The sequence below is a fragment of the Budorcas taxicolor genome, chromosome 23 (genome assembly GCF_023091745.1).
Source record: "Budorcas taxicolor isolate Tak-1 chromosome 23, Takin1.1, whole genome shotgun sequence".
Classification (NCBI taxonomy): domain Eukaryota; kingdom Metazoa; phylum Chordata; class Mammalia; order Artiodactyla; family Bovidae; genus Budorcas; species Budorcas taxicolor.
The window spans coordinates 23,474,054-23,500,014 of NC_068932.1; the positions used below are offsets into that span (position 1 = coordinate 23,474,054).

General features: G+C 36.3%; 1 protein-coding gene across 1 annotated transcript; it reads right to left on the bottom strand.

The window, feature by feature from the left end:
• Positions 1–187: 187 nt before the first annotated feature.
• PCGF6 (polycomb group ring finger 6) lies at positions 188–25,715 on the bottom strand. Its single transcript, XM_052661072.1, has 10 exons — positions 25,344–25,715; positions 24,537–24,636; positions 24,348–24,444; positions 23,497–23,552; positions 23,338–23,397; positions 22,312–22,420; positions 17,754–17,781; positions 9,681–9,779; positions 3,525–3,611; positions 188–327 (listed from the first exon to the last, which is right to left on the bottom strand). The coding sequence occupies exons 1-10, from the start codon at positions 25,713–25,715 to the stop codon at positions 271–273; spliced, it is 1,065 nt and encodes a 354-aa protein (XP_052517032.1). The 3' UTR covers positions 188–270.
• Between the last annotated feature and the right edge of the window lie 246 nt (positions 25,716–25,961).

The window sequence follows — 25,961 nt, forward strand, 5'->3', positions numbered from 1 at the left end:
CCCTGAGCTATGGATATAGTCACTTACTAGAGAGACTTTTTGCTAAACAGATCTTTCACTAAACAGATGCATTCTATCATTCCAAGTTATACTTAAAAATCCTATGATTTATAAGACTCTTATGATTCTTGGTGCTGAAAATAGATTAAGTTACATCTCAAACAGCACAAAATGATAGCAATTACATGTTTCATGGAAATCTTTGGTGAGAATGCAATCCTGCAGAAGCCGCCTTATTTTGTTCACTCACTCATAACAGTCTTACAATCTTCAAGTAATTTTCAAAGGAGAAACCACAAGTCCATAATGAAGGACCAGCAGACCATCCTGAAAAAAATAAAAGTGTCTGCAGTTACTTGAAAACCACTTAAATATATGATCAAGTCAAAGATAGTTTATTTTTCATAACCCAACACTAATGTGAAATTCTTTGATTTAAAGAGAATAAAGACCCAAGATAAAGAAACTTGTTTATCTACTCACCTAATAACCAAACACTCCCTGTTAGTGTGCCTTTTTAATGACTCTTAGAAGAAAATCCTGAAACTACCAGTATCCACAGTTTGTCAAGGTTGTTTATGTCTAAACAGTTCTCCAAAAAGAACTTAGACTTCTCATTTTGCAGATTACTTAATATATCACCCAACTCTGGGCTTCTCTAAGAAAGACTCAATTATCATAGAGTATCATGGATCTGCTAGGAAATAAAACATTTATTTCCCATACAAATGTAGCTTACAACTAAAATAAGTGAGAAAACTTCAGAACTCTTACCCATTTGATACATGATACATTTTATTTCCTCCTTGAAGACTGTTCAGTACAAGTCGCCCTTTCTTTGCTACCCAGAGTCATCATTATGAACTGGAACTGTACTGCGCTATATAACACAGTGATGTCCTCTGGGGTTGTCAGGAAACTTCACACTAAATGACTCCAGATATCATGTTTATGAGTCTCTTTATGTCTCCTTTCTGGATATCAGGTCTTAATTCTTCGTGCTCTCACCAAGGCTGCACCCAGCAAGCAACCTACCTTTTTAAGGTGCTATTTGTAATTTACTATGAACTGAAAAACTAGCTTAAAAAGAAGACTCGTTGAGAAAGTATGCCATGGGCAATGGGCCTACTTTGAGCAACATTTAGAGGGAGTGGTGGCATACACGCCTTGCGTTTCCAACGCCTGGTCTAGCTATCACCCTTTCTTTCTTCTTTATTAAGCTTTTTCATGGCTCCACTTCCTCATTTCTCATTCACTGTTCAACTCACTACAATCTGGCTTCTGTTACTGGCAACTCCAGTGAAAACTCATCAGAATTCTAGAAAGGGGTTCACAAATTCAAATACCCACAAAAGCAGAGAAGTACCATAAATGAATATGTGAGTCAGTTAAGTAGTCAAATAGGGTATATTGAGACCAGTGATAAACCATATAGCAGATGCTCAGCTAAAGGAATTTAAACTCAAAAAATATTTAAAACACAGAATAAGCCAAATAAAGTACAATAAATCCCACACCATGTTTGGCCTACAGATCATCAGATCTCTTCTAGACTAATTAGTCTAATCAAAGTAAATGAATTTGTATTCTAACACACACAGAAGGATCTTATTAACATATTTACATGAATACAAATTACATTTTACAGAATGTCAAGTTTTTGCATATAGTTATGTTTCAGAATTACAAGCTGTTTAAAATCTCAAAACAACTTTAATACATATATAAAATTATACTTTATGAAATGAGATAATCTTTATAATTTAAATTTATATCTATGTTTATTATGTTTATATTCTGATAAATATATAGGAATATATAAATATTTTATATTTTATATTTTTTATTTAGATGTTTCCATTCATGGTCTTCTTAAACAATCTAACCAGAGTAAATCCTCTAAAAGACAAGTCAGATTATGTCTCTTCTGTCCTTGGCTCAAATCTCTCCAATCAACAGTTTCCCACCTCACTCAATTAAAATCCAAAGTTCATACTACAGCCTATAAAGTCCTGCATGGTTTTATTCTGTCAGATCTGAGCTCCTCCCACTCTCTCCCTCACCTGCTACATCCTAGCTTTCCCACAGCAGAGATGTATTATTCATTTAGCTAAGAGGTCCTGAGATTACATGACACTTACACAGTTATCAATGAGGACTTTAATTATAAATATTCTTTAAATTGAAGTCATACTTTCTACCTACTCCATTGACTTTGGGATTTTACGCCTAGCTTTTTACATTTCTAATCAAGCTTAACTTTAAAAAAGACAAAATTTTCTAAGATTTCTGAGTCTGATTTTATAAAAATCTTAGGAAATGTCTTGTTTATACCTCTAAGTATGCTTTAGCTAACTAAGTATGCTTAGCTAACTAAGAAACAATTTTACTTTTGTATTTTATGAAGATCTTTTGAATTATCTGTTTCTAAAATATAAACAATTAGTACAGTATATTTCTAAAAACTTGTAAGAATAATCAAATAATTACCCAAAAAAGTATTCAGCTACCCCTTCATTAAGATCCTAAGCTTTAAGTTCAACTTTTTCAACAGTTGAACCTTGATTCTACCGCTAACTAACCAAGTGATCTTGGGCAAGGTACTTAATTTTCATACGCCAGTTTTTGTCATCTATCAGATTCCCCAATGGATTTCAGAATTAAGAGGGCAAAATTCCAAAAGAAACTGGATTTTTCTTTTCATTAAAATTGTAGGTCTTATCTTGCTTTCATTTATCCTTATTAGATTTCACACTATACTTCCCACTCACATTACAGGCTACTTAAAATATCGTTAACAGTTACCATGGCTTCTTACCAACTGAGCTAGGAGTGGTATGTGAAATCTCTACAGACTAATGAGTATCAGCAAATTTTTCTTAAAGACATGTCCTTGCAGATACACTTGCCCAGCAGTCTTCAAAGCTCTACTGCAGTACGAGACAGAGAAGAAAAAAGGCCTCTAGAATCAAACTGCCTGGAGTTTGACCCCTGGCTCACACACTTACTAACTGAGGTTAAGTTACATGTCCTTTCTGTACCTTACCTGTGCGTGCATGCTCAGTCACTTCAGTCATGTCTGACTCTGTGCTACCCTATGGACTGCAGCCCGCCAGGCTCCTCTGTCCACGGGATTCTCCAGGCAAGAATACTGGAGTGGGTTGCCATGCCCTCCTCCAGGGGTTCTTCCCAATCCAGGGATCAAACCCAGGTCTCCTGCACTGCAGGCAGATTCTTCACCATCTGAGCTCCAGGGAAATCCACCTTACCCATACCTTTTCTTATCTTTAAAACTGGGGATAAAAGAATACCTACCTCATAAAACTATGATGAGTAAGAGAGCTCATCATTACAAATCATTTAGAAAAGTACCTGACACACAGTAAGCACCCAGTAAACATTAGCTTTATTATTTATAGTCCAGATAATTTTAATTATAGAATGTTTATTAAAACCCTGATAACACGGAACAATCTTCTTTCATTAATTAACTTACCCGTTAGACATAAATATGGTAGACCTACCTGCATTGCTGCCTCGCCTATTGCACGTCGAATTTCCCTTAGAGTTTGATATCGTTCTAACAAGTGATCACCACAGATGATGTCTACCTACAGGCAAATGAGAGTATAAGTTTGCTGTCCTGCTTCAAAAAACGACATTAAAAAAGAGGAAGATCAACATAATTATTTTCAGACTAGACTTCGCTATTTTGTTTTTTATTTATTTATTTTGGCCATGGCATGTGGGATCTTAGGTCACCAACCAGGGACTGAACCAATGTCCCCTGCATTGGACGTGCAGAGTCTTAACCACTGGATGGCCAGGGAGGTTCTGACTTAACTATTTTAGACTGATTAAACATTCTTATGAAAGAGTTTAGAAACTATTTACAAGTAAAATGGAATGAGCACTAGAGGACACGGCACAACACAGAACACTACAGCAGATACTCCACATGGTTTCCTTGAATCTCTCAGAACAAGTTCAACCATACTTGATATGTTCAGCATAAGATGGCACAGAAAATTATATTTTTAAACAGCTCCATGACACAATGATTAAGGGCTTATAATGCTTCAAAAGGCAATCTTTGGTTGTTTGATTTTCTTATTAAGGAATATCCCATTTTCCAACAATGAAAAGTCTAACACTGATATAAAGTACACAATAAGGCATTGTGTTTTACTGGTAGAACAATCTTAACAAGGTCTTTTCAGCCCTTTTAGTAATGTCAAAGCTCTAAGATAAATCTACTTTTATACTGAATGCACTAGACAGAACAATATGGTTGTATATACTATATTGTATATGATTTCAGTATACTCACTTGCTAGAAACAGAAATGAGGTCCTTACATGCTCTTTCACTGAGTACTCTTTTTCCACTGCTTTAAAATGGGAACAGGTCCTCAACATCTTATTAACACATATCACTTAATAGACTTCGTCTCCTAAGACTCCTGTTTAGCTTATGGCATGAAATTCTTCCTTGCTCCAAACCAGAGCATCACCTCTTAACTCCTATTTCTCCTTTTCCTTTCTTCTCACATGCAGTCAGCTACACCCGTTGCTTCTTTCTTCGTAATACCTTTTAAGTTCATATCATTCTTTCAAGTGCCACCTTCAGGTTTAAACCACTGGAATCATCTCCTAACCAGATTCCTAACTTCCGATTTTGTTTACTCTAAAAATCCTATGCAATGCCAACATGTTAATTCCCCTAAAACCTTTAGCATGCTTGGGTAAGAATAAAAAGTACCTGCATGTAACTGAGCAGCCACTATGCACAGCATACGTTACATTTACATGTTTTACATATGTTCTCTCATATCATTTTCACGTTCCTGTGAGTTAGGTATTATAATTCCCACTTTGCAGATAGGGATGCTAAGAAGTAAAGACATTAAATTTTCCTAAAATCACAAAGCCGGTAAGCAGCAAAGTTCAGATCTGAACCCAGGTCTAGCTTTCTCCAAAAATCAGTGCATGTCAGGGATTGGCAAACTTTCTATAAAGGGCTAGATAATAAATATTTTAGGCTTGTAGGCCACAAGATCACTGTTGCTGCTGCTAAGTCACTTCAGTCGTGTTCGACTCTGTGCGACCCCATAGACAGCAGCCCACCAGGCTTCCCCATTCCTGGGATTCTCCAGGCAAGAACACTGTTACATGTGCTCAATTCTGTCACTGTAGTATAAAAACAGCCACAGGATGGCTGTTAAAATAAAACACCGTTTATAAAAAGATGGCAGGCTAGATTTGGCCTGTGGGTCAGTTGGTCAAGCCCTGTGCTATCTCACAATGAATAACCTCCAATTAGTAACAACTCTTGCTTAATGCTTACCAGTTTTAAAGTGGTAGAGCAATATCTGTTTGCAAAAGGACTTGAAGGCAGTAACAGCTGATCTTGCACACAGACTTAGATCCAAGAAAAATTATAGACCTTGGAAACTAACATTATGTTTTTATTAAGTATCCAGCAAGCCAGAGACCACCACTGTTAGTGGGCTTCACCATGTGGGATACATTTATGACTTGGTTACTACAAATTTTCAACTTAATCCCAAGAGGTTAGCCAGTTACCAACAGTTTGATGAATATAGTCCTAGACGCTACGTGTGCACATAGGGATTTTATTTTTATAGAAATGGGATCGTGCAACATATCTTGTTCTACATATTCTTAAAACATACACACACACACAAACACCAAAACCTTAATACACACGGACATCTTTTGGAATGCATGGTTAACTGTCTTTAATAGCTGCATAGTGTTCCATTTTATGAAATATATCATAAATTATATATCCATTCTCCTCAGAAACATTTAACTGCTTCTCACTTTACCTGTTGATTAACTTAGTTCATTCAAACAGTCACATCTTGGAGGATGTCACAAATATGACCCTCATATTTGATACTTAGCTAGAAGGACTCAGCATATTCACAGCTGTGATTTACTACAGCAACACAGCAAGGATAGAGTCAGATCATCAGTAAGGTAAAAAGATGTAGGGAGAGTCTGGAGAAATCCATTCACAGGCTTCCTTTGCTCTTCCCTCCCAGTCCAGGAAACAATACTCCCACAATACTCTTTTCTCTAGCAGTAGAAATGCAGCCAATTTGTGCAGTGTCTCTGCCAGGGAAGCCCACTTAAGGCTCAGAGTTTAGGGTTTGTACTGAGGCCTGGTCATGTTGGCATTCTCTGCCTAGCAACTACCAAATTCCAGACTCCCAGAAGTAAAACAGGTATTCACTGTTTGTTCAGTCCACACACAGGGAAACATACATACAATAGTTAGGTAAGCTTTCATATTAGTGCAGGGAACTTTTTACAAGCCAGCTCCCTAGATGCTAGGCAAGGGCCAACCTTGTAAGCCAGTCCTTCTCAAGACAGCAGCCTCGGGTCTGCTTTGTTAACTCTTTTCTGCATAATCTTTCTAACCTCTGGAGTATTATGTCTTAGACAGGAAGGGTAACTACAATATTTCTGAATCTCAGAGCAGAAATCAGAATGTGAAGATAGTCTTAAGGGAAGAAAAACCCTTAACTTTTTAAAAGCAAGATCACACTAAAGCTTCCAAGACAGAATTTTTCACTGAATGAGCCAGTGCCACACTCATCCCTCTTTGTTCATACATTCTCTTTTCTTTGATAGAAAGTTCTTTTCTTTCTTATCTGGCCAAAATAAAAATCCATTCTGCAAATCCTTTGACAAATTCAGAGCTAAATCATTCATTCTGTGCTCCTGTTGCACTCATCATAGCCTACTGTCATTTTATATCTTTCCCACACAGTTCTGAGTTGCCTGACAGCATGAATTTTCTGTCTCATGTTTGTAGTGGATGCCAAGCACACAGATTGCTCAATTTAATATTAATAAATAGTAAATGAATGGTAGGGATATACCATATGACACATTAGAATCTCCGTAAATGATTTGGAAATAATTCAGTGGTATGGTTAAGGGTTAAGGTAATATATTAAATAAATAATAATAAAATGGGAACTTATTGGGACTTCCCTGCTGGTTCAGTGACTAAGAATCCTCCTGCCAATGCAGGGGACACAGGTTCTATCCCTGGTCCAGGAAGATCCCACATACCTGAGGCAACTAAGCCTGTGTACAGCCTCAATTACTGAGCCTGTCTGTCACAATTACTGAGTCCATGTGCCTAGAGCCCATGCTCTGCAACAAGAGAAGCCACCTCAACGAGAAGCCCGAGCACTGTAAGGAAGAGTAGCCCCTGCTCAGGACAGCTAGAGAAAGTTTGCGCATAGCAACAAAGACCCAGCACAGACAAAAAGGAAAATAAATAAATAAATCTTAAGAAAAAAAACCATACCTTATAAGATGGAATTCAAGATTTACTACTACATCTTTCATACAGAAGACATTTAGTGATAAATGTGATAAGCATTTTATAAAACCAAAAATAAGATTAAGTGATGTACAAAGGAATATACTACAAGAGTTAGTTAAAAAAAAAAAGAAAAACAAGAAGATACAGTAAGACATCAATAAATTCAAAACACCACTAAATCAACCATGATAATTCAAAGACACTGGGATCTCTATATGAAAAAAATCCATTGAGATAATTATTGATTTCTGACTTGAATTGACTTAAATCTCTTAAGAACACGTGATCTATATATTTTTTATCTTTCAGAACTATCTTTTATTATTTTTATCTGCCACAAATAAATAATATCTTTAAAGGTATTTTATCATTTAACAATCCCTTAGTAATCATGCATTCCTGCTAGTAAATAACCATTCATGAAGGTCACATATCTGTAAACAAAGCATACATTTTCTATTTGGAACTAAATGGTTTTAAAGAAGGTCAGCACAGAAGACTCAAGTGACTGGGTTGATCAAGAATTGTTTAATGGTTAACTATTAACCATTGGCGTGCTCAGTCCATGGGGTTGCAAAGAATCAGACATGACTGAACTGAACTGAATGGTTAACTAGCTCAATGTTTCATTCATATTAGAAGTAACTCTTGCTTATTTTCTCTTGGATTTAGAAAGCTTCAACAATTTTAGTCACAAATGGGTCTGCATAAGTGATGATCTGTTCTATTATTTTAACATTTTGGTGAAATAGTAATTTATGAATGTTACCAGCTATAAAGTACCTGAATTAGAAAAAAATATTTACCTAGAGAACCAAGAGCTGAGAGAGAAAATTAAAGACTGAAACAAATTTCAAAATGTTAAAAGCCTTGAATTCTATGAAATGAGGAAAAAAAGTAAACCCACATTTTTATACAATAGAGTCAATTTAGAGTTTTGGCAACCAAATTTCTTAAAACACCAAATGTGAAATTTATCAATGGCTCTGATCAATATCTAGCCACAGAGGAAGTAATCTATACCCTAAAGAAAGCCTCCTGGGTGCCACTTCTTATTCTATATAATCAGGTGCAACTCTTCTGATTTCTGCTCTTAAAAATAATAGACTATTATGGGATCACTCACAATTTTTTGTTCAGGAGTCTGTAAACAGCTATCTATTTCTCACCAAAAGACAGAATAAAGGTAATAAATAAGTCATTTCCAGTTTTCAGTTGCCATGAGATATAGCTAGCATGATGTCAAAGTCAGTAAGGGAAGTCACATCTAACTGTATTTACTATATATTTGGAGGAGGGCACGGCAACCCACTCCAGTATTTTTGCCTGGAGAATCCCTATGGACTGAGGAGCCTGGAGGGCTACAGTCCATGGGGTTGCAAAGAGCTAGACATGACTAAACAATATATATTTAGTACCAACAGATATTGATACTAAAAGCATAGCAAAATTTCATCTAGTTTTAAAATATTTACTAACTTAACCTATAGTAAATAGATATTTTAGAAAAAAATTCTTCTGTGAAATTTTACACATGATGAAGAATAACAAAAAATCCCTTTTAAATTTGATTAATGAAACAGCAAAACTATACAAATGTGCATTTTCACTGGCCCACATTACTATAAATATACTATAAGTATATTTACACTTTATATTCAATAATACATGGCGTTTGAAATTTTCATCTTACAAAAGAAAGTATTATACAACTAGAATGGAAGATCTTTTTCAATCCTTAGAAAAATAACAGAGTCTGTACTAGATAGATATTTCACTTTTCTAGGTGTCCTGAGCTAGATACTGATACAAGGATGGCCTCTGAAGAGACTGAATGGATAGAAAAGTATACTTTTGCTCTACTATCAAAAAGAAAAGAGCTGGAGCTGAGGCTGTAGAAGCTCTTTAATCATTCTCATATCCTCAGCTTTTCTCTGACACCCAGAGATGGTAATCAACGGCAGTAAGAAATAGCCAGTAAGTCAAATATGATTAAAATTTGGGGGTAGGGATCACTGCGTACCAATATTCAATAACTATTTATAATACCTACAATGTCATAAAACAAAAGCCACTGCATGAAATTCTAGAGACTGTTCTTTCTTCAATATGCTAAAGGTAATCTCACAACTTCCCTTTTTTAATATTTATTTTTATTTGGCTGTGTCAGGTCTTAGTTGCAGCATGTGGAATCTAGTTCCCAGACCAAGGACTGAACCCAAGCCTTCTGCATTGGGAGTGTGAAGTCCCAGCCACTGGACCACCAGGGAAGTCAGTCCCTTCCCCTAACTTTTTACATATATATACTCTACCTGACAAGCTGGATCAAGACCCATTTTTCTTCTGAGGAATTTTTCTACATGTCCGATAGTTGCTTCTCCTGAAACTCGGACAAACTTCTTTTCCAATGGCTACAAGAGTAAACAAACAAACCAATTTCAGGTGAAAAATACATAAAATGCATAAACCTTAAAATACATTTTATAGCAAAGATGATTCAAAAGATTTACAAAAGAAAAAATATCTTGAAATTTGAGTTATCTATCCCATACAAAAAAAGAATTTTTGCTTAGCTTCTCCTCTCTAAAAAAATGTCAACAATTTTTTTTAATAGAAAGGCTTTAAAACTTAGAGCAAAATTTATTGACAGTGAATACCCAAGATTCAATGTCTAAAAGAATCTAGCTTGCTCAACAAAAAAACTGCAAGGGAAAAAATAAAAACACACAACCAATCAGAGTAGGAGGAATCCATACACTAAAAAAGATGTAAGGCCTATAAATAAGAGATATCAACCAATTACAATATATGGATCTTATTTGGATCCTGATTTTTAAAAATCTATAAAACAACTTTCATAGGAAACTGAAATAGCATGTGGATATTTATGGAATTACTGTTAATTTTTAAAACTATAGCATCATTATTATATTTTTATAAAAAGTCCTCATCTTTCAGAAGCAAACTGAATTATTTACTGATAAAACTATAGTCTTGGATTTGCTTGAAGATTATATATATAGGAGAAGTGATAAAGGTAAAGATGAACTGAGATTGGCCCTGATTTTATAATTATTGACATTAAGTAATACATGTACATAGGCATTCATTTTACTATTGTCTACTTTCATATGAGTTTGAAATTTCTTGCAATAGTGGAAAATAAAAAGATTAACATATAAACATAAATGCCTGGAATCTGATCCAATGGTCTAAGGTGATGGGTAGAGAGACTGTAAGGTTTTAAAGTAGAAACAAACTAAATGCTTTCCCTGCTATTCTATCTCTGAGGCAATTAAAAGGATATTACTATTGACAAAAATCAAAAGCTGGGGTAATAAGAAGTAAAAGGTACCTTCTAGGAAAACATAAAGTATTTTTCTAGAACTAGCAGAAAAGAATCCTAGAATTGTTACCAAAAGGATGCAGGCAGGTTAAGCACATATTTGCCCCATGTAACAGCACTCAGCTCTCTTCTCTGTAATTTGGTTTCTTAAGAAGTTTCCTAACGATAGCCTTATCCCCAAATACCATAGTGCAACAGATAGCATATTAAGTGCAAATATTCCAGAGACAGACTGCCTGGTTTTAAACCCTGGTTTTGTAATTTTCTAGCTGCAAGTCTTTGGACAACTTGCTAAAGTTTTCTGTGTTTCCATTTCCCCATTCGTAAAGCAGAGATACTAGCAGCACCTACCTCACAGAATTATATCAAGGAAAGGGTGTTAAAAAAGTATGTGTGTTTATGTGTGTGTGCGTGTGTTAATTGTTCAGTTGTGTCCGACTCTTTGTGAGCCCGTGGACTGTAGCACGCCAGGCTCCCCAGTCCATGGAATTCCCTAGGCAAGAATACTGAAGTGCGCTGCCAATTCCTCCTCCAGAGGATCTTCCTAACCCACAGATTGAACCTAGGTCTCCTGCATTGCTATAAATAATTCCTGGCACACAGTACGTACTTAGCTATTACTAGTGCATTGATTTACTGTGCTCCTTTATGTGAAGGAATTTAATTAGAGGACCTAGTTGTCATCATGGATACTGATATAATGCAGACAAAAATGGCAAAGGTTCGTGTTTTTTTAACACAGGTATAAAAATCATCTCGAAAATCTATGGCAGTCTTTCTCACTAAGGAGCAAAACAGCAGTGCTCCAAGTGCAGTCTTGATGAAGGTACTGCACTGTAGTACCATTGCCTGAATAGCCTGAATCCTATCAAGTGCCTTGAGAAGTTGCAATTCTGGGTCATCTAGCTAGATGCCTGCCTGGCAACAAGTGCGTTTCTGAAGGTCAATTTCTCATTACCATCTTAATAGTAGGCTTCTGGTATACCAACAGAGGATAGTTCAATATTCCTCATTTCTAGTTCTTGATGAGCACTTCACCCCATGTGTTTATTAAGATTAATCCAACTTAGTTGGTTATCGATACTGTACTTTTTAGATTATCTAGAACAGAATTATGAAATCTGCCAAGATCTGAAAGAAAACATTGGCCTTAGCTTTCAAAGTTGGGTTATCACATGATTACCTTCAGTCTTCATAGTCCAGGCTCACAAGGTAACACTTTTTTCTGCTATAATTTTCAGATTCAGCTTTTTTAGAAGAAAGTATATCTTCTGATATTTGCTTTTTTTTTTTTCCCTTAAGACCCAGTTCTCACCTAAATGGTCAACTTAGTTTTTTCCTGCCACATCTAATAGCCTCCTACCATCTGCACATAAACAGAAAAGTAAAATTTCACAGAAGAATTATATTTCCTTGAAATTAAGCACAAAAATCTTCCCTATCACCTGTTAACACAGAAGGTCAATTTGATAAGAAAGCTGGAATAATAAGATAGAATCTATAGGGAGATTTAAGAGACATTCAGTTATTTTCTGGCTACAGAAAATGCATACTACTAAAAACATCTTTTAAAAAAGATCAACTCATTTTACCTTGAAAAAATTCCTGCCTCTGTCAACTAAAAATAGTTACCAACCCAGTAGCAAGGTAAATCCCTAGCAAACAGATTGTAATTCTGAAATACCACCCAAGGATACCTTGGAGAAATGACCAATTCTGTGTCTGGGGCAAGAGATGTGTGAGTTGAGTATGAAATATCTTGTTATTACAGCCATGATTATCTTAAGATATGACAATTTGAACGTCAAAATAGATCATTAAAGTGGATTTAAACCACAAATATATTTAAATGCAAAGTAAAACAAAAACACTGATTATGACTGGAGCATGCTAAAGAATCAACTCATTGTTTTGAACCTGGTAAGTAAAGAGAAAGAATCAGCATTTATCCTTTCTTTCCTATATGAATGGTATTCCTGGCTAACCAAACAGAAGTTTCTCTTATAGAAGTATTTCAATGAATGGAGGAGGAATAACAACATCATTTTCCAAACCCTATTAAGTTAATGGACTTGACATTGAGTACCAATACTTGTTAGCATTACAAAGACACACACAAAAATAGAGACAAACACACACACACACACACACACAAAGAGACACAAACACCCAGACATTATGTGCCTCCAGATGGACAAAAACACCACCACCTATAAAGTATTCTTAGTTCCCTCAAGTCAAACCTGTATGATCAATACTCAGACTTAACTACCAGTTTATGAGCAAGACAGAAGAACTTGATAAATTACAGAGATGCAACATCAAAACCCAACCTGCAGGAAACCATATAGCACAAATGACTCAGTTTTGTCAACAATGAACTGCGAGAAAAAAGAAACAGAAAACTTACAGATTTAAAGATCTATCAACCCACCACAATGTATGAACATTATTTGGACCTTGATTTAAAATAAAACACTCACTGCAACTAAGATAAAAATCTGTACACTGACTAGATACCTGATAAGAAATATCTTTTTTTGTTCCCCACTTCCAATCTTTTGAAAAATCACAAACTTACAAAGAGGTTATAAGACTAGTAAAATGAAGATCCAGATAGACTTTACCTACTTTATGAGCTAGAGTATTAACATATTGCTGTATTTGCTTTATCTCTTTCAACGTACATGTATGTGTGTATACATACATGGACACGTTATTTCTTAAGTTGCTGCTGCTTAGTCATTCAGTGTGTCTGACTCTTCGCAACCACATGGACTAAAGCCCACCAGGCTCCTCTGTCCATGGGGATTCTCCAGGCAAAAATACTGGAGTGGATTGCCATGCCCTCCTCGAGGGGATCTTCCCAACCCAGGGATTGAACCCAGGCCTCTGGCATCGCAGGTGGATTCTTTTCCTGTCTGAGCCACTAGGGAAGCCCATTTCTTAAATTACTTGCAGACACTGAGATATTTTACCCTTAAATATACCTGCAGTTATCTTCTCAGAATAAAGGGACTCTCCCTCATAACTACAATATAATCATGATGAAATTTATAGACACATTCAGGAAATTTATAACAATACAATGCAATTATCTAAATGGGTCCAAATTCAAATTTTTCCAATGTCCTAATAATATCCTTTGTATGTTGTTCACTGACTCGATGGACATGAGTCTGAGTGAAGTCCGGGAGTTGGTGATGGACAGAGAGGCCTGGCGTGCTGGGGTTGCAAAGAGTCAGATACAACTGAACGACTGAACTGAACTGAACTGAACTGATGTCGTTCTTATTTCAACCCAGAATCTAATGAAAGAATGCACACTGCATTTTGTTGTCATGCTTCTGTAATTTCTTTTTAATCTAAAATAGGTGTCACTTTATTTTTATCTTTCACTACACTGACATTTTTTAAGTTGTTTTTTTTTGGTATGATACATGTTCACTAAAAAAAGGGAGTCACCTTTTAAGATTACTGAAATACTTTACAGAGGAAGTGGCAAAATGCCAGGGATTTGTTTCAGAAAAACATTAGAAAGCAGGGAAGTGTGGGAGTCCCTGGTGGCCTAGTGGTTAGGATTCAGCTTTCATTGCCATGGCACAGGTTCAACCTCTGCTTGGGAAACTGAGATCCCACAAGCCCCGTGGCAAAGTCCCCCCAAAAAGAAGGGAAGTGAATGGAATTATAAAAGAAATTCAATTGGTCATTAGTTAACTGGTAAACCTGTGTGATGGATGCACGGAGGTTCTGTTCTGTCTACCTTTCAGTATGTTCAAACATTTTCATAGTTGAAAGTTAAAGAAAAAAAGATTCCTAGGAAAAATTTTCTGACATGTATTACTGCTTGGTGAAATATTTTTAAATTGAATGCAGCAAACAGACTTTATGATTGTCATGCCATAAGTGTATGTGGTGAAAAGTTTAATTAGGCATTATCCTAGCCAGACATTTATTTGAACTCCAAGATAAGAAATAAAAGCAGCTTTTTAAACAGTAGATTATGTATGGATGTGAGAGTTGGACTGTGAAGAAGGCTGAGCGCCGAAGAATTCATGCTTTTGAACTGTGGTGTTGGAGAAGACTCTTGAGAGTCCCTTGGACTGCAAGGAGATCCAACCAGTCCATTCTGAAGGAGATCAGCTCTGGGATTTCTTTGGAAGGAATGATGCTAAAGCTGAAACTCCAGTACTTTGGCCACCTCATGCGAAGAGTTGACTCACTGGAAAAGACTCTGATGCTGGGAGGGATTGGGGGCAGGAGGAGAAGGGGACGACAGAGGATGAGATGGCTGGATGGCATCACTGAGTCGATGGACGTGAGTCTGAGTAAACTCCGGGAGATGGTGATGGACAGGGAGGCCTGGCGTGCTGTGATTCATGGGGTTGCAGAGTCCGACACGACTGAGCAACTGAACTGAACTGAACTGGTAATATAAAAAACTGTAACTAGAACTCCCCTATAAATGTAGAATTAAAAGAAAAATGATAAGATTGCCAAAGTGTTAGCTAAGAAAGTATTTTGTAAAAAGACTGTTTTAGCAAAGTAAAAATAGTCAAAAATAGGATCATGTTTCTAAAACAATACATTCATTACCTTATACAGACATAAGCCTGCAAATTAACACGGGAATGTTTAGTTAATACTGAAAACGTAATGCTTCAAAACTTTAACAATAGTATAAATAAACTCCTATAAACTTAGCTTTATCAACTCAAAGTCAATCTTGTTTTAAATAAATCCTACCCTTTTCCTATCTCAACTGGTTCCTGGCCCCCATTCCCCAGGCTTGTTTTGAAACAAACCCCTTACACATCATTTCCTTTGTAAATACTTCAGCATGCATCTCTAAAAAATAAGAACTCTTAAAAAACATAATATTACCACCATACTTTAAAATTCCTTAATATCAAAAAATAGACAGTAAGTGTACAAATTTCACCAACTGTCTCAATTTTTTTTACCTAGTAGAAAATGATTTTGTTTTTAGGGTTGTCATTACAAAGAGAATAAAAATTTTAATTTATGTATATATTATTTTTATCAGATATATTTTTGTTTTCTCAAAATGCATGCACTAAATTTATTACAGTGCTTCTATTTGAAGTTTTCTTGGCGTTGGCTTGTTTTTTAACAGCTTTACTGAGATATAATTCACTTCTTAAATTCACCACATTTTAAAGTATATAATTCAATGGTTTTTAGTGTATTTATACAGTTGCACATCTATCACCATTACCTAATTTTAGAACATTTTCATCACCCAAAAAGAAATGCATGCCAATTAGCAGTCACTCCCAACTTCCTCTCACCCCCAAGCGTCTGGCAACCAGTAATCTACTCCGTATCTCTAAGCTTTTGCCTATACTGGACATTTCATGTAAGTGGAATCAAATAACACGTGGTTTTTTGTGCCTGGCTTCTTTCACTTAAATGCCTTCAAGGTTCATCCATGTCGTAGCACGTATCCATACTTCATTCCTTTGTATGGCCAAATACTGTTCCATTACATGAATATATCATACTTGGTTTATCCATTCATCAGTTGATGGATATTTATGTTACTTACAACTGGGAGCTAGCGTCTCATAATTTTTTTTTAGTTTTCAAATCCTATCCAAATAAATACCATACGCTGATGTCCTCTGAGTCTCTTCTAATCAATATATTCTATCTACATGTTCCCTCTTTATGTCTTTCCCTTTTATTTGTTGAAGAAACAGAACTGTTTGTCCTTGTCCTGCAGTTTTCCAGTATCTAGATTTGGCCTATTAAATTCCTACAGAGTAATTAAGTTCCTGTGTCCCCTGGATTTCCTGTAAATTAGTAATCCAGGGGTATGATCAGCTTCACATTTGTTTTGGCAAGAACACTTCATAGGTGTCAGGCAATGTCATATTTCTTTGCTGTGCGAGGCTCTGAATTACATACATATTCTACGTGCACATGTGCTTTTGTGGAAGTAACAGGCTAATATTCCAAGTTTATTTTTAGTTCTTTCTTCATGAGATTTTTATATTCTGTTGGCTCACCTGGCTATTACAGGTCACTACACAGATGTCTTCAGTGAACTCTAGGAGCCTATGACTGTACTTGTCCCATATAGAAACTTCTATGCTACTTTCCCACCCACCACACTATGAAAGGACTTCCTAAAGTTTACCACCATAAGTTTGGTATTTTACAACTTAGAAGAGGTTAAAAGTTACCAAACCTAACACTGCATCCCCTCCATCACAATGATTTCTGGGAAAAACCTATAATATACTTCGTCCAAAAAAGTACTCATCTGTTCCTATGTGTCAACTCATGTCCCTTAAGCCACTATAGTCACAAAACAAAACACTATGCCCAACCAGGTATAATTCACCCATATTTTCGTGTAGACTTTGACAAGGTCACTGAAAATCTAAGCAGATCAAAGTCAGTTATTTCTTTATATTTTTATAATCCCAAGTAACTATAAGGCCTGATTTACCCCCTTTAACAAAGTCTCCTTTTCCTGAGGGACTCATACTACAGGAGCTGCACAGTGTGCAATGGCACCTATGGTACCGAAGCCTTTAAGACAACTCTGAACTTAAGAACTCATTCTAAAAAAAAAAAAAGAATTCATTCTTACTGCTAAAGTTTCACTGAATGATTGAAGTGAAAAGTTGAGGCAAGTTAATGTGAACCAAAGATGTTACATGAAAATGAAATTATAAGTTAATATTTAACTCTAAATGCCAACTATGCAAAAAACGCTTTGAAATACTTTTTAATCATCAAATCAGCACAGCATTTGGCTTCACTTTTAAAAATTACTCACTTATTTTTCCTTAGACCATTACTGTGAAATAATAATAAATTCCTACTTAATAACTCTTTTCTCAAAAATCTATTATGAGAGCATTATTGAATATACTCCAAATTTCAAAAAGTTTTATTTCTAAAAGTTTTTATTGTTATCAAAGACAGTCTCCACATGATTGTTAATCTTAAATTTGTGTCTTATAAGGCCCTCTTGTAAAGCAAATGAAAAATAAAAGTAAAATACCTTAAAATTTCCTGTGCCTTCATTAGCACTGAAAAATGAAAGCAAAATAATCAATTTTAAACTACATATTTAATCATATAACACAGAAAAATAACATAATATAAATATTTGAGAAACATCAATTTAATCTTAAAACACAGTCAACTAACCCTTTATGAAATGAACAGATATAGTTAATTGTCATATCTGCCACCTAGTGGTAAGGTAAAGGCAGTTTTATACCGTAGTTTATTTTGCTTTGTATATTTTCTTCCAGGAATCAAAAGCATAGTCTTAATATTTAGATTTCCCCCACATATAGCATTCTAACATTTTCCAGTTTTAAGTAAAACATCTTTTTCTTCATCATAATTAATGAGCTTTTTTCTCGACAGTAACATTTACAAGATAGAGTCCTTACAAGAAAGCTGCTAATTTTCCTCTTGTTTTACTTGTAGCATAATTACCTGGGCATGATTTACTCAATTTGTCTTTCCCCTACAAGGACAAAGACTTCTGATTAAATCAATTACTCACAGCATGAAGAGACAAGGAACAAACTTTTTTGAGCATATACTATGCACCAGGAGTTATATTAAGTCTTCATATATTATGAATGTTTTTCATTCAGTCCTCACAGTAGCCCTGTAAATCAGGCACTAGAATCTCTAGTATATAGATAAGGAAAATTAAGCTCAGAGATGATGAATAACTTACTTAGAGTTACAGAGCCAGAAAGTAATAAAGCTGGGTTTCAAACACAGGTGTACATATCAAGGCCCACATTCCTTTTGTTTTTTTTCCCATGCTGCCCAGGATCATAGTTCCCTGAACAGAAATTAAACCTGCGCCATGAGCCATGGCAGTGAGAGCTGCAGAGTCCTAACCACTGGACCACCAGGGAATTCTTAAAGCCCACATTCTTTCTTTCCTATCATGTGAAGAATAGGCAAGGTCACAATAGCATCATCTAGAGTATTCTTACAATACAAATATAAAGACATTAAAATATACAAGTTTTAACTATTTATGAAGTATGTTATATTGACATAAATATAAAACAGAATTTATGTATACATATTAGATATAGACTTAAACCTAAGATTATAACATAATCTTAAGAGTTATAAAATATTCTCAGGAATTCCATGGTGGTCCAGTGGTTAGGACTCTGTGCTTTCACTGCCAAGGGTGTGGGTTCAATCCCTGGTCAAAGAACTAAGATCCAGCAAACTGTGCAGCCAAAAAATAAATAACATCAAATAAAGTAAAACACCCTCTTCTTCATCATAAGAATTATCGCTATAGAATCCATGATGCATGGGCATCTGGCTTCTGCTTAAATGTCTAAAGAGATAAGTTTTTTATTGACAAGTCTGTTCATTCCATTTGTGGGCAACTTCAGAAACCACCTGCTTGCACCGAATCAAATGTTTCTCCCTGTAACATACCTACTGGCCCTTGTTTCGCCTTTTGGTGCTCTTGTGAATTAGATTCAGTTTTTCTGCCACCACACATGATATGGTTTTCACACCTTTCACTATTCTGATTACACCTCCATTTACCAACAGCTCTCTTAAAATGTAGTGCCCAGAGCTGAACATAAGACCCTAGTTGGCTAACATAGCATACAGTGGAATAGCAACTCTCTGGTTTACTAAACATCACTGAGCTTAAGATTACATCAAATTTTTGCCATATCTTCTCTCATACACTCTCATGTGAGTCCATTTTCTTTACCAGGCAGATGCTGTACATATTATAGCACCAGACTAACCTTTATTTCTGAATGAGCCTGCATTATTTCAATATGCATATATTATAGTAGTTTAGACATGTGAGGAATACTGCATGTAGATTCTTATGACAATCCTGTGAGTTGGTATTATAATCTCCAATTTAGAAATATGGAAACCGATGACCAAAGGAGTTAAGCTACATCCTAAGGGTTACATACCTTGAGTTATGCTTTTTCTGTATACACTATATGGCCTAAGATTATTTCTTTTTAGAATTTTCTACCTTACACATGGAAACTGAAAAACAAAAAGAAGTACTGTACAAGACTATCTTAAGATCACAAAAGATGCATACCAAATTTGGAGGTGGAGTGGGGAATCTCACTTCATGCTCATTCCAGCAGTTGAAAAACCACTGTCCACAGGCTGAACCCAGCTCAGTATTTTTGCTCCTCCAATTCAAGCAGGGTCATTAGCTGGATCAAATTTATCCTTATACTTGCATCAGGTTAAAAATCTCATCTGCAATTTGTCTTACCATGAAAGAGCTTCCTATAGGTTACCCTCAGTAGCCTGACTTCAGGGGTAACACCAAGCTTTTCAATGTAATAAACATGTGGAGATTTAACTCTGAGGATTGGTGACTTCAAAAGGACTTCTTGCCATATTGGAAGCTTTCTTCCCCATAAACATTTGAAAACAGATAAAAGACTATTTTCTGATGTAGACATTATAATTGTCTGATGTAGTCAGATTATAATTGTCCATCATAATCAACAACATACAAGGGTTAGTTCTCTCATTTTACAGACAGGGAAGCTGAAGAAGCTAAAAACTACAAGTTACATGAGGGCCAGGGCCATGGCTGACTTATTCAAATTACATTCCCAACAGTTAGCAGACTGCTGTGCTGGTACATAGCAGCACCTTAATAAGCATCTAATGCATTAACAGAAAGTGATTAGTTTAATTTTACAAAGCTATATAACAAAGGAGTTAGGACTTAAATAGAGATCTTCTTATCCCAAGTGAGGACTTCTTTTTTTCTACAGCAGGGAATGTGTTAAAAATGGAACAGCCCTGGTGAATGGTAATGACCACTTTGAGTACTGTGGTCAAGCATGGCATGATTGAGTACTGATTTGTGCTGCTGGCAGAGGCAGAGACGCTGTAGCACACTTGGCACATATTTGCTATCTTTACATTACTGCCACTTTTCAAAAGAGGTTTAAAAAAAGTTCTATTGTGCGTTAGTGGAAAAGGTTACATTTCCCCAAAATAATGTTTCAGAAATACAAATTCCTTTCGATTTTCAATTTTAATTAACTAGACTTATTAAAAATCAAGTTACATGGTAAAAAGTCAAATACAATGAAAAGTAAGACTTTTTCTGATCTTAGATTCATAAACTCCAGTGCCCTTTTATAGAAGTAACTGCTATCAACATTTTCTTAAATGTCTTTTCAGAAATGGTCTATCCTTGTTGTGGGGGGGAATATATACATATACACACACATATGTCCACCACCCCCTTTTTTAAAAAACATAAATGAGCACATGCTATATATTCTCTTCTACATCTTATTTTTTTCACTTAAGAAAGTAAATTTTGGCAATTGTTCCATACTAGCACATATGTTACTAGCACATGCTCATGTTCCACATACCATTAATTTACTAGTGCCTTTTTGGACATTTAGGCTGGAACACATTCTTTATAGAAAGTGCTGTGTTAAAGTTTGGTATGATATGATTTCTTATCCTTCTAAAGAGATCTTTATTTAATTTATCATAAAACACTACTATGTGGGCTCAGTGGAGGCATAAGAAAGGTTTCTCACCTCTCAGGGATCCATAATATTTGAGAACACAGGATGAATACATAAAGGGATAAATACAACATAGTACAAGCTAGATACTAAATAAATAATACAGGCAACTTATGAGTTATAAGGAGAAGTGACTGAGAGGTCAAATAGTCACTAGGGACATAAAATGGAAGATCTAGATTTTCCAAGAAAGGCATTTTAGTTTATCCTGCAAACCATGTAATTACTTCAAAAACTACAGTCTGATACAGGCCAACTCTATGATGACAGTTGGTCTAACAATGCTGCAATATAATGGAGTATGCTATATGTTACAGTGTTGGAAAGAAGCAATTTATTTGAATTAGGGAGATATTCAATTTTTGGAAAATAATTTGGCAAAACCAAGTAAAGTTGAAGCTGAACATATCCTAAGACTCAACAAATCTACACTCTTAGAGAACTATCTCACAAAGACACAAGGAGATCTGTAAAAAATGTTTAAAGCAACATTGTGTACAATAGCAAAAAAAAAAATTAGAATCAACCTAAGTGCTCCAAAGTACAAGCAAAGATAAATTATGGTATGTTTATTTTAAAGGGACACCCAGTGAAAATGAGTGAACTAGTTACACTTTTTAACAAGGATGAATCATACAGTACTAAGTGAAAAAAGTTGGAAAACATAGTATGATACCATTTAAGGTTTTTAAATGGACAAAAACAATGCTACATATTGTTTAGGAATACATACACATGTGGTAAACACATTAAAAAATGCATGGGAATGACAATCATTACTTTTAGGAGAGTAGTCATTAACCTTAACTAAGGGAAGCAGGGAATGAACAGGGACAGGTACCCAAGTGCCTTCTATCATAATAGCAAGGTTGATTTGGAAAGCCAGATGATAGAGATATAAGTAGTTATTGTGCTACTCTCTAGTACCTTAGCTCAGGATGATTTTGTAACTGTTGGGACTTTAAAATTTCTTTATTTTAAAGTTTAGAGGTAGAGGTTTAGGGTACTCACCCAATAAACTCTAGTAATAAAGACATGTCAAGTTCAGGTGGAATGCGAAACACTGATTCTAAGACTTTCTTAGTTCTTCCCTTGCTTGAAGGGACTGGCTGTGGAACAGCTATTTGATAGCCAAACAAAAAAGTTGAGTTAGAATAAAAACTTCATAAATTGAGATTTCTGAAAAATAATTACACAGATTTAACTATGTTGACTATTTAAAAGATCATAAAGCACTCACTCTCCCTTTTTAAAATAACATTAGCTAATCTGTCAAAGCCAGTGAAATTAGTGACAAGCCTGGGGAGTGCTCCACGGTGGAAGGCAGACACATGTGGCTGGTTTATCAGGGTCACAAAGAAAGCTCAGCATAAAAGCAACGATAGCTGTGGGTAATCCTTAATAAGCACTACTATGTGCCAGGGCTCATGCTCAGCACTTTTTATATGCACTATCATATTTAACCCTGATTATAATTCCATGACATAGGTACTACTGCTTTTTTAAAAAAACTGAAGTACTTTATGTAGTTTAACTGTAAAGAAAATGAGATTCAACTTAATGAGATTAGGCAATTTGCCTAAAGTCACCCACATAGTAAGTGGAAGAATGAGGATTTAAACTCAAATCTAACTTCTATACTCTGACATTACCATTACATAAAAACTAGTATGTGAGCAGTTACTACGTTCCAGGCACTGTTTTAAGTGCTTTGCATTACTCAGTGAGTCCTTACAACAACTTTATAAAGTGCTATAATTATCCCTGCTTTATAGAAGAAGAAACTGAAACACTGAAGTCATCTGCCCAAGTTATACACCTAATAAGGTGGCAGAGTCAGGATCACAACCCAGCTCCAGACCCTCTACTCGTTAAGCCTTACAAACTGGGTTACAGTAAGTCATTGCCTTCAAAATCTTTATCTCTTTGATCAAAAAATAACCAGCTATCACCAAAAAAGAGCCTCAAAGGGAGTGAATTTTATTAAGTTAGTATTCTTTAATCTATAAATACATTATGATATACATCCAAACTTACCAGGTTTAGGTACTTCTAGACCTCTTTCTTTATAGAAATCATGCATTTGCTTTTTTTCTCCTAAAAAATGATAAAACACAGACTAAATTACACTTAAAATATAACTAGTAGAGTCAGAAGAGATTCAGGGATTATAACTAGGTAATAAAATAAACTTACTTTCCTCTAGATTGATCACTAATTTGTACACTATGTCTTGTAACTGTCGGTCCAACCTAATAAAAGGAAAGGATGGAGAATACCTCAGAATTCAGAAAAATGCATTTGGTAAAGTGAATGATGCTCTTTGTAAGTAACTGTTTTCTCTTAGGAGTGAATATCTCCTTTCTCAGAGGTGAGTTACTTTTAGGTGGCACTAATGGTTCTCTTCTAAGGGAACCTCAAGTAATTATACAGAGTCATATTTACAAGTAATTATAGACTCTTGAACAGTTTGCTCAATTGTTCAATGTGAACTGGTCTTATTTCCTAAATAAGAATGTGAGTTTGAGGGCAGAGACAGTACTTAAAAATTCTGTGTATCATCTACAAAATACTCTTCTATGAAGTAATAAAAACATAATAGTATTTGCTGAACAAATGAAAGCAGTCCACTTTTAGTGTTTTTCTTCACTTAGCACACTGAGCATGAACTGAAAATTTGATTAATAAGCCACAATGACCTATGACAGATAGGTTTTTCTAAAGAGGCCAGTTATTTCAGTTATTACTTTTAAAAATAGAATTCTAGATACACAGAAAATAACAAGGCTAAACTAACGTCATCAACTTCAGTGATGGAATTTAAATCCTCAAGAAAAGAAGTCTATACCTTTTTTTTTTCTTTTAAGGTTTACAGCAGATGTCACAGTGCCTGGTATACAGTAAGTGCTCTATATGTATTTCTTTAAAGAATATGCATTTCCCTTTCTCGTCATTTTGAGATAGGTCAAGAATTTACTACGAACTACACAATTTCAATCTTTCAGAAAAAGTATACCTAAAATATAAATGTTAGTTATTTTTCTTACCTTATGTTGTAAAGAGGTTGTGTCTGATGTACTACTATGTTGCATTTTGGACATCTGTTGCTATAGTAAAAGTGTCTGACAATGCAGCTTTTACAAACTGTTGGGAAAAAAATATTGGAATTATAATGTTTCCAAGACATTTCAAAAACTTAATATATTATTTGGAAATGTAATGAACTATACGCTTACATGTATGAAGACATTCTGTAATGGTAGTTGCATCTATTAAATAACCTTTGCAAATGGAACACAAGATGTACGGAGTCAGCTCAGAGAGATTGATCAGGCGCTGCAAATGCAATGGAAATAGGTTACAAATCCTTGCCAAGTCATACTTCCTAAATTTTTTTTATCAACAATGTGTAGTTTACTTCGCAACATAGAAACATGTTCTAATACCTCAGACCCTTCAAATACTCTCAAAGTTACAATAATATGAACCAATGTTTCAAAAAGATCTCATTCTTTTTGGAGCTACTGTATATTGCCAGATGAAGGGCATCTTACTTTATGAATTATCACAAAATGGACAAACTTTCCAGATACTGGTGTTTAATACACAAATTCTGACTGGCTGGGTATACTGTCTGAATTAATGAAGTACGCGCTGCCCCAATTAAAAAAAAAAAACCCTTCCCAATTAGAGATTAACTAGGTGGGGATGGGTTTCCCCACATTCTCAACATCCTGTAGAACTGGACTGTACTCCCAGCCACTGTAAGCTTCTAGGAGGCAGGAGAACAGCACCCTGGGCGCCTACATCCCTGGCACGCCGTAGCTTCAATAATGAGTGAGTCGGACCCAGCGAGCTTAAGCGACTGCCGGAATCTTACAAAATGAGTTGGCAGGGACAGAAGGCCAGTCCGTGCCACAAGCAGGCAGCGCAAGGAGAGGTGAGGGTGGACTCCAATGCCAAAGGATCCAGCGGCGAGCGGGGACATCCGGCCCGGCCCCAACGGAGGAGGGCCGACGTGGTCAAACAGGGGCTATCAATACCTCCTCCTCGTCCTCGGAGTCCGGCCGGCCCCCCTCCAGCCTCAGCGAGAAGTGGCTCATCTCTTCCTCCTCTTCCTCCTCTTCTTCTTCCTCCAGGTCCTCATCTTCTTCCAACTCCTCGTCCTCGTCCTCGAAGAGGCCCCTCAAGCGGCCCAGGCTGCGCTCAGGCTCCAGCTCAGGGGGCCGGGAGCCCGAGCAGCCAGGATCCCCCGCCTCGGGTAGGGGCGGCGGGCCCTCCTCACCCGCTGCGGGCGCCGGAGTGAGGGCAGGCGGGGAGACGGGAGGCGGCGGCGGCGGCGGCGGCATGGTTGCTTCTCCCTCGGCACTGGCAGCGCCCGCGTTGCCTGCGGTTACCGCCGGGACCCCCTCCATGCCGTAGGTAGAGAACAGATGAGGCGAGACCAGGTGGCTGGATAGCGCGGGAGTTCCGTCCGCCAGCCTGAGCTGCCAACGCGCAGGCGCTAGAGGCCTGCAGGGCCCGCTGGGAAATGTGGTTCACCGCCTCTCACCTAAGCCGGGCAGTAGCCGGAGCCACTCAGGTATATGGGGCGGGGCTTGCAGGCCACAACTTGGAATAACCTCACCCATTTTCTACTTCGAAAGACTGATGCGCTCTAC

Coding starts and splice junctions, on each gene's coding strand:
- PCGF6 (XM_052661072.1), bottom strand. CDS start 25,715: ATGGAGGGGGTCCCGGCGGTAACCGCAGGCAACGCGGGCGCTGCCAGT. Junction 17,782..22,311: donor TTATTACTAGAGTTTATTGG/GTGAGTACCCTA, acceptor TTCATTTTTCAG/TGCTAATGAAGGCACAGGAA. Junction 9,780..17,753: donor AAGGCACAGGAAATTTTAAG/GTATTTTACTTT, acceptor TTACTCTTGTAG/CCATTGGAAAAGAAGTTTGT.